This window comes from Saccostrea cucullata, unplaced genomic scaffold, assembly GCF_032062105.1.
Source record: "Saccostrea cucullata isolate Sc308-1 unplaced genomic scaffold, CSIRO_AGI_Scuc_v1 ctg1660, whole genome shotgun sequence".
In the NCBI taxonomy this organism is placed as follows: domain Eukaryota; kingdom Metazoa; phylum Mollusca; class Bivalvia; order Ostreida; family Ostreidae; genus Saccostrea; species Saccostrea cuccullata.
The window spans coordinates 166,632-176,908 of NW_026922343.1; the positions used below are offsets into that span (position 1 = coordinate 166,632).

The following is a 10,277-nucleotide window of genomic DNA, read 5'->3' on the forward strand; positions in this document are numbered from 1 at the left end:
TGAATTTATAACAGTTTATGTGACCACTTTTCATCACATAGTTTCATCGTGAGAAGCTGGGAAACAAGGGTTTTTCGAGACACTGCATTATAAATGAATGGTAAAGAATCAGTAAACTAGAGTGAAAATAAAAGCTTCATTATAGCTGTCGTTAAAATTGTTAAAAATCCCAAAGAATTATTCACTGAAATATGTGACATTTACAGCGACCAATGCCTGTTTTATAGACAAAAGAGCAAGTAAATTTCAATGATCAAAAATTATATAATGGGCATCAAAAATGGGTACCCTCCTTGCCAACAAAAATATAACAACTTATGTACTGGTTGCCAAATTTCAACAAATGATATTTGATGATGTATGATTGACCTTAAGACACATAGCAAATTCAATAGACATCATATCGGGAACAGTTTACACTGTTTTTAAGAAACGCTTGACGGCAAAAAAGCTTGGTACTCAAAGGTCCCCCTGTATTTTGAAAAATGAGTGAAAAGGACAGCGTATACGAAATTCTTAACAATTATTTCAAAATATCAGTAATTTTAGTTATCCACGTTTGTTTTATTTATAAATAGATATTGGAACATGAATCTATTGATTAAAACCCTCAAAACAAACTTTACCATAAGATCTACTTGATAAAAACAGCGAATGTCTGACAAGAGCAGAGAAATTCAAGAGCAAAGAGACAGATTTATATGTAAATTTCTTAAGAATTAGTGGTATTGTTGTTCAAATTGGTATTCGGAGAGAAAGTTTAATTTCTGGAGGAGTCTAGAAAGCAGTTTTTTTGCAAAAAAATCAAAAAGTTTATTAGAGGAAGGACCCAGAATCAGGAATCCACTACATTGAATTTCTTCAAAACAGCGTCCAAATCCGCATACTCTGAAGAGTAAAGGGGTTTTCGGGATAAACAGAAAGTTAATGTTTTTTCACATGAACAATATTCGCCAAATTTTTTACCTTTTGACTTGTTTCTATTTTCAAACTTGAAAAAAAACACCTTTCAGAGGGACGAAACAAGTCCGGGAAATCATTGGAGCTGCCATTTTCCAGTATACTAAAGGTCATACCCAAAAATGAGTTCTAACAACAACCAGAAATTGGATAAAAAATGTTATGGACATGTATTTTACTTAGAAAAGATTAATTAGCAAAATCATGAAGACTAAAACATTGAAAAGCGTCTTTTGCTTCTTTCTGAGCACCGAGGACATTATTTATTGAACAGCCCTCGTAAATGTACTAATATTTCATAATTGTATTCTACCTGAGTCCCATTCCCACTTAGATGACATTTTTTTGTAAATTTTAAAATTTATGTAAAGATATGAGCAAAACTAAATGCAAAATGAAGTGCTTTGAATCTAATGTCATGGACTTTCCCCTGATATGGTAACACTCAGTTAATAAAAGACATCATGAACAGAGTGAACAAGTATGATGATTGTATTGGTGTTTTGAGACAGTACTCATGATGGATGTATATGTGAATGTGAGGGTGACTCTTACCCAAGAGATGTATGTTATTGTACATATATGCCATTGTTTAACGCAGGGGCTCATTCATGTGGAATTACGTTGTGGCTGGTTGTAGAACTCAGATCTCAACCAGGCTGCTCTGACAACCGAAGTAGTCCGCGTACGTCGGAAACATGTCCTTAAAATAGTTAATTCTAGGCTCCTGTTGACAACTAAAATACACAACTAAACGGGAAATGCCTCAGTTGGAATATACTTGCAAAACAAGATTCAGTGCACTCCACAAGGTGTAACTTAACGAGTCCTGTATAAAGCCCTGAAAAATGAAATTGAAGTAATGCGCGGTTATATTCCAATATGCTTAAGTTCTTTTCATTTAAGGTAGAATGCCACACAATTTTTTTATTTTATGGATCTATTAGTCATCCTTTCTAAACAATGGTTTCAGCATTGAAAGGCCGATATTAGCTCTTAATTATTTTATATGAATTTTTTTGTATGACGTCAAAGTAAACTTTTCCGTATAAATAAGGCCCCGCCCCCTTTTTCAAGCCTTAACAATGCTGCATTGAAATTTTGAAATTCTCCCTCTGTCATCATATAGGGCTCATTGTGTAAATTGTACATGTTTTATTCCTCAACGCTTCAAATTCCTCAGAGACTATGTCATGCTATTTTTAAATGTAGAAAAAATTCAAAATTTTCCAATGCGCGTTTTAGAAGCAGATAAATATTAATTAAACTGTAAGTCAAACGGTTTGATTATAAAAAAAACTATCATCTGCCACTAAGATATGAAAAAGGATTTTTAATACATATAACCACAAAAATACTCACATCGCTGTGAAACTTCATAGGTATCAAAGGCAGTACAAGTTATTATTACTCTCACTGGTATTTTTGTCAAAAGAAATCACCGTTCACGGTAGCGCAGTCGGTAGAGCGAACGCTCCGTGATCGGGAGGTCGTGAGTTCGTATCTCGGCTGCGATTAACCTAGTCGTTAAAATGGGTAGCAACTGTTCCTTCGCCATTCGCTCGGTTCTTGAAGTACAATTTGCGGGTCCTTCGGATGAGACCTTAAAAACCGAAGCCCCGTGTCAGCGGCAGGCGTTGGCACGATAAAGATCCCTCACTGCTCAATGACCCTGAGTGCAGTAAAGGTCAAAATTTGAAGCCCTGCACCGGCATACGTCCCTCTATTCTTGAGAGGGACGTTAAACAATATACAATCAATCAATCATATAAAATAAATAAAGGTACATAAAATTCAGGTTTCAATATTCTAGAGTCAATCTTTTTAATCACTTGAGTGCAAGTGATGTCATGTCTAAAAAAATATTTGCATACCATTACCTATTTTTAACGCAAAATCACGCATATACCCTTTCCCCATAATCACGCATTTTTAAAAGTATATTTAATCCTTAATTAGATGCCAATTTCTTTCTATTTTATACTTGCTAAAATCTCATAAAATAATACAAGATATCTTCTTATTAAAATATTAGTTCATAATATTATTTAGGCTAAATTTTAGAAAAAAATTGAACTGCGCTTTAAAGTGCTTGGAGGGAAAAGGTAACGTCATATTTCTATTACATGCACATCAGTTGCATAAAGTTGTTCAATAACAACTGTACTGAGCTTTCATGTCCCTTTTGACAAGCTATAAAAAGAGGACTGTATCCATCTTTGGTACATAAATTGATGTCGGCACCATTGTTCAGTAACAATTGCACCGTGCTATCATGTCCATTTTCACAAGCTATAAAAAGAGGACTGGCTCCATCGTTTGTACATAAATTGATATCGGCACCGTTGTTCAGCAAAAATTGCACTGTGCTATCATGTCCATTTTGACAAGCAATGAAAAGAGGACTGGTTCCATTCTTGTTACATAAATTGATATCAGCACCTTTGTTCAGTAACAATTGCACTGTGCTATCATGTCCATTATAACAAGCTACATAAAGAGGGCTGACTCCATTTTTGTTACATAAATTGATGTCGGCACCGTTTTTCAGTAATAGCTGTACCGTGCTATCATGACCATTGTGACAAGCCTTGCAAAGAGGACTAAATCCATTATTATGACATAAATTGATGTCGGCACCGTTGTTTAGTAACAATTGTACCATGCTATCATGTCCATTTTTACAAGCTATAAAAAGAGGACTGGTTCCATCGTTTCTACATAAATTGATGTCGACACCGTTGTTCAGTAACAGTTTTACTGTGCTATCATGTCCATTTTGACAAGCTATAAAAAGAGGACTGGCTCCATTGTTTTTACATAAATTGATGTGGGCACTGTTGTTCAGTAAGAGCTGTACCATTCTTTCATGTCCTTTTTGACAAGCTACAAAAAGAGGAGTGGCCCCATCCTTGTTACATGAATTGATGTCCGTACTGTTGTTCATGAACAGTTGCACCGTGTTACCATGTTCATTCTGACGAGCTTTAAAAAGTGTACTGACTTCATTCTTATCAGATAAATGCATGTCGGCACCGTTGTTCAGTAGCAGTTGAACTGTGGTATAATTTCCTTTGTAACAAGCTACATGAAGAGGACTGGCTCCATTCTTTTTACATAAATTGATGTCGGCACCGTTGTTCAGTAACAGTTGTACCATGCTATCATGTCCTTTATGACAAGCTATATGAAGAGGACTGACTCCATTCTTCTCACATAAATTGATGTCGGCACCGTTGTTCAGTAACAGTTGTACCATGCTATCATGTCCTTTATGACAAGCTATATGAAGAGGACTGACTCCATTCTTCTCACATAAATTGATGTCGGCACCATTGTTCAATAACATCTGTACTGTGTTATTATATCCATTTTGACAGGCTACAAAAAGAGGAGTTTCTCCATCATTATCACATAAATTGATGTTGGCACTGCTGTTCAGTAACAGTTGTACAATGCTTTCATGTCCATTTTGACAAGCTATTAAAAGAGGACTAGCTCCATTCTTCTCACATAAATTAACATTGGCTCCATTGTTCAGTAACAATTGTACCGTGCTATCATGTCCATTTTGACAAGCTATAAAAAGAGGACTGAATCCATCATTATCACATAAATTCATGTCAGCACCGTTGTTCAGTAAAAATTGAATCGTGCAATCATGTTTATTTGCACAAGCTATAGAAAGAGGACTGGCTCCATTATTATCACATAGATGAATATCGGCACCGTTGCTCAGTAAGAGTTGTACCGTGTTATCATGTCCATTTTGACAAGCTATAAGAAGAGGACTGGATCCCCTGTTTGTACATAAATTGATGTTGGCACCGTTGGTCAGCAGCAGTTGTACTGTGCTATCATGACCTTCATTACAAGCTATCAAAAGAGGATTGCTTCCATCATTATTACATGAATGAATATCGGCACCGTTTTTGAGTAAGAGTTGAACCATGCTATCATGTCCATTTTGACAAGCTATATAAAGAGGACTTAGACCATTGTTATGACATAAATGAACGTCAGCACCATTGATCAGTAACAGTTGTACCGTGCTATCATGTCCTCCATGACAAGCCATTAAAAGAGGACTGAAACCATCCATGTTACATGAGTTGATGTCTGCACCGTTGTTCAGTAACATCTGTACCGTGCTATCATGTCCATTTTGACAAGATATAATAAGAGGACTGAATACATCATCATCACATGAATGTATGTCGGCACCATTTTTCAATAAGCAATTAATGGTTGCATTACGTCTTTCTCCATCACTTTTGTCCTTTTTTATTCCAGCTTCCTTAAAGTGTGTTTCTTTATTGAGAGCAGCTAATTGTAATGCATTCCAGTCGTGAGTGGTCAATTTGTTTATGTTAGCACCGAGTCTTACTAATTCCTCAATTATTAAAAAATTATGGAAAATTGAAGCAATATGAATTGGTAAGAATTTTCCCCATAATTCCATCAATCCTGCTCGTTTACATTCATCACTGAGAAACTCCATTTGGTTTAAATCGCCATTTGCACAAAGAGCAGAGAATAAAGGATATTTCATCAACCTTGTTTCAGGGATACGTTTTAAGAAAAATGAAGAAATTTCATTATGACAAAATATGATAAGTCCGACCAATGGACATATTTCATCCTGCAAATAAAGGAAATAAAGTCTTGAGAAAAAAGTCATCCCAAATGATTTTCTAAATTCCGATCTGTCTTTTTCAAAGTTAATTTTTACAAGAAGCTTTTCAAGCGAGTCCAACTTTTCTATAAAAGACTTGATAACACTTTTTTCCCTTAAACATGGATTGAGTAATACATCTACAAGGTGTTCTGTTTGCATGTCAATGATAAATCTGTCCACAAGATCACCGATGTACTCTTCAGGAAGGTAAACAGTGAAGGGATCACGATCTTCTTCTTCTATATCGTCATCTATCTTCATCCGACGTCTCAGAAACCCACTATCTGCGTACTGTATTGTCTCTTGTGGACAATCAACACCAAACACCAGAGTCGTTATCTCCATTATAAAGTCGTGAAGGAATAGGAAAACATTTCCGACACGTTTGACATAGGAACCTCTCAGTTCATGTAGAGTACTACGAATGACTGAAATATGTGTGTTTTCGTGTAGCTCACAAATTCCTAAAATTTCCTTAAATTTCATATTTTTTTTATCAATACTTTCGATTTTCAACTTGTTTTTAAATGCTACTAACAAGATAAGAGAGCAAAATCTTTTCTTGTCTGATTTCTTCCAAACTTCAATTTCCTTTTTAATAAATCTGTATGGATGTTTAAAGAAATCAACCCCCTTTTCTTTGTAGTTTGTCTCCCTTGAAAAAAGCTTACAAAGCAATGGGAAGTAAGCTTCTGTTTTAATTATTTCAGAAACAACTTCTTCGGATAAACCTAGACGCCGTGAATACCGATCAAAAATCGCTTTTTTCTCTTTAACAGTCAGTCCATTTGTTTCGTTGTCAATTTCTACCACAGTGGATTCGTCCAATAATATACCCTTGATTCTCTTGTCATAAAATACGCATCTTCTACATGATATCAATAGTTTATTTTTCTTCAAGCAAATATCTAGTGTTTTCTCTAAACTTTTCCATGAATGATATAAAATTTCATCTACAGATTCCTTACCCAAAGGATCATTGTAAACAAATAATATACGATCTGAGACTTCGGTTGAACAGATCTGTTTTATGTCTTTCACCGTATCCACCGGTCTAACTTTCCATTCCCGCTCTTTCAGAATGAGTGCAATATGTTGAATTATTGCAGATTTTCCGGAACCAGAATTTCCAACCACCGTGATTAGGTTATGACTTTTAAGCTTTTCCTCAACCGCTTCACTTGCTCTTGTAGGAATGAAGGTGATGTCTTCTTTTCTCCAGTCTTCAAGAATTTCTTTTACCAGTGGGTTCTCTGTAACAGATATGTACTTTTTAAATAAAAAAGTGCAATAATGGGTATATTCTGCCTTCGCCACATTTGTTTAATTTAAAAAGAAATTTTCAGAAAACATTTTCGAAATGCTGATAATTAGAAATGTATTTATCAAATTTACGTTCACATGAAATACTAATCCCCGCCTTGTATCGTATATAATAAATATTTTTAATAACACTATCAACTTTAATTCATCTTTATTGATAAAACTATTTAATCACCTTTGTTTTCGGATTTTGTTTTCAATTCGAGTAAATCCTCTTCTAAAGAAGATAACTTCTCCATTACACATTGATTATTCTTATAATCTTCTTTAAGTTTTTCTGTGACTGTTGATTCGTATTCCTCTTCTAAGGCCTGACTTTGGATATTACTAAATCCAGATATGTAGTCTTTCTTTGTGTACGTTTGCAATCTTTGGCAGATATCAGCTATGAGAGACCACGTGTCATCAAATTCTGTCTGTGGGATAGAAGCCGAGCTGATGTGTCCAGACATGTTGTTTCTTATCATCCTGATCCTCTCAATATCGTCGCCGATCGTTGTTTCTCCGACTGACGGCAATGTGTTTCCACCCCAACCCTTCGTTGGAAGTGGAATTGTTGTACATATATTTCTTATCAGTGTATATAACAATGTTATATCAAATTCTTTATAACCATCTGTTTTGGCGCCTATATGATGAAGTTCTTGCTCGGGGCGTATTTTCGTATAAATTGATGATGCTTTCACTTTGTTGTAGACAAGACCAGGAGGTACCTCCATTTCTAAGACATCTCTACAGGCCTGGGTTAGTTCTTCGTTTATTGCCATACCTAGTTTGGCAAACCTGGAACGGTCACCAGGGTCTGGTCCAGAAGCCATTCTTTGGTATTTTACAGTTTAAATACACCCTAAAATGAAAATTCAATATTTGATCGATGTTATCGATAATTTATGTCTTATATACTCAGCAGAATTATATTTTTTTATTGTAAAGAAATTTTCAAAATGTTTTGGACATTATTATCATTTAGTATCGATATATTTTTTTTTAGTAAGATTCAAATATGATCACATTGTAAATAGGAAGTATTACAAAGAATAAACTAACGTTATGCCCTATTTTGAATTTTTGTGTGTGATTACTCCACCATACTGTAAATGAAGAGAATCTTAAATATTTTACAAGCAATACATGAAACTATGTTGATATAATTATATTTGATAGAAATTTGTACAAAAGCAATGCCATGCTTCAACAAATAAATATTGAAGCAACGAAATATTACTCTCTGCATCTGTCATTTGACCCGGATCATTTGAATGATCATTTGGTCATCTGACCAACATCAGTATAGATTGGATGCAGGGCTATCAGTTAAATTGAGTATAAGCTAAGTTGATCGTCTCGTCTTCTTTCATTTAAAGGTACTTGGACACAGATTTGAAGTTATTATTTTCTCTATAATATTACGACTTATATATTTTAATAGCATTTCACAGAAAAATTAATGAAAAATTTTATTTCGTTTAAAAGATATTGAAATTTCAATTTTTTCGGCGGGTTTGATTGACATATCTCACAAATTTAATTTTATTCTTAATCCTTAGGAAAAGTGGCAATCTCGTTTTGTATAAATGAAAAATAATAATACTATAACCCAGAAAATTCAGAGTAGACACGTTCGAAAGCAAAACAAACACACAATATATTGTCAGTCCGTTCAGTTATGGTAAGCAGACAGTGACGATTGAACGTACCCGGTGAATTCTAAATACAAACAATAACAGAACTCGAGCCCTGTTTACAAAAACTGTGTACATAACACGAGTGTGCTCGATTTGCTAAACTTTGTACGCATCTCTTTGATCGGAATGACGAAACTTGTGAAGGTGTTTTGCTTTCTAACATTTCTACTCTGAATAAGATTATTTTTTCTTGATATAAGTTTAATATTTCTCATTAACACATATCAAAATTGCGACTTTTCCTAAGGATAAAGAATGAAGTTAAAATTTGTGAAAGTGCAAGGATATGTCAATCAAACCCGCCAAAAAATTTTAAGTTTTAATAACTTTTAAATGAAATAAGATTTTTAATGAATTTTTGTGTTAAATGCTATTAAAATATATAATTCGTGATATTATACAGAAAAAATGAAAAAATATTAACTTCAAATCTGTGTCCAAGTACCTTTAAATGTAATAGGTCTCTTATGTTAGATTGATTGATTGATTGTATATTGTTTAACGTCCCTCTTGAGAATTTTTCACTCATATGGAGACGTCACCGATGCCGGTGAAGGGCTTCAAATTTAGACCTATACTCAGTTTACGCCTTATAAACCGCGACGCGGTTTATAAGAAAGCGTAAACTGCCCCAAGTTTTGTTATATCGGATAACATAAGTTGAAATTAGCTTCATTCCTTATAATTTAATTTCAATGTAGACAATGAGACAATATTTCCTTCGAAAAAAGGCTTCAAAGTGAGCATTATTTTAAAAGTAACGTTAAGCAGAGTAATATGTTTTTGACGTAACTCATTGTGACGTAGGCAAGTTATCTTATACAAAATATTGTATGTTCCTCTGAATGATTTAGCCAATGAAATTGCTTGATACAAGTGAAATTAAATTATATAAGAATACAAAATTTTAAAATGGCGGTCTATGATCGATTTTTTTCCCGGGTTTAAAGTTGTGCCAGGTATTAGACTGTAAATTTCAGATTCTCTATTTAAACTATAAGAATACTTACAGATTCTAAGAGTATAATTCATGTAAATAACATCCAGGACATAGTTAAAAAGATTTAGCATGTTTTGTCCACATTGTTAATACATACAACAGAATTTAACTGGACCAGGTGTCTATCAAGTATTTTGGGTCGGTGCCAATGTTATTTTCATTGAAAAGGAAAAACCTCGGGTATTCCCCACTGAACTAGATGATGACCTTTAATGCATGTTTTAAAGCGTAATGTGCACAACCGTAGTGTACCAAAGAGCAATAGGTTTATTCTAAAGATAGCCTGTTTTGAAAAGAGGTTTAAATGGTATAATGTTTAAATGAATCTGTATACCGTGCTTTTTACAGTACAAATAAGTGTCATGCCAACTTTTAACGCATATAATTTTACAAGAAAACTGCAAACCTTAATTAGTGTTCAGCAGATAAGTTTTTTTAATAGAGAAATACCAATATATTACGAACAAATGTAACCAAAAACGGAGATCATTCATTGTAGTTTATTGTATTGAAAGAAGCATTATTGAATTCTACAATTTTATTCGGATTTGATAGATAAAAATCCCCAAAAGATACCTCAAAACAAATTCGTGTCCTTGTCGCTACGGTTACGCTACAATACATTTCAATG

General features: G+C 34.0%; 1 protein-coding gene across 1 annotated transcript; it reads right to left on the bottom strand.

Annotated features, from left to right (window-relative positions):
- Nucleotides 1-3,033: 3,033 nt before the first annotated feature.
- Nucleotides 3,034-5,094, bottom strand: LOC134261650 (ankyrin-3-like). The gene is made up of 2 exons (XM_062744066.1): nucleotides 3,989-5,094; nucleotides 3,034-3,889 (listed from the first exon to the last, which is right to left on the bottom strand). The coding sequence occupies exons 1-2, from the start codon at nucleotides 5,060-5,062 to the stop codon at nucleotides 3,083-3,085; spliced, it is 1,881 nt and encodes a 626-aa protein (XP_062600050.1). The 5' UTR covers nucleotides 5,063-5,094; the 3' UTR covers nucleotides 3,034-3,082.
- Between the last annotated feature and the right edge of the window lie 5,183 nt (nucleotides 5,095-10,277).

Bases quoted from the DNA above. Each gene is read 5' to 3' on its own strand.
- LOC134261650 (XM_062744066.1), bottom strand. From the start codon at position 5,062: ATGGATGGTTTCAGTCCTCTTTTAATGGCTTGTCATGGAGGACATGAT. The intron at 3,890-3,988 runs ATGCATTTATCT...AACAGTACGGAC, and splicing joins TACTGAACAACGGTGCCGAC to ATCAATTCATGTAACAAGGA.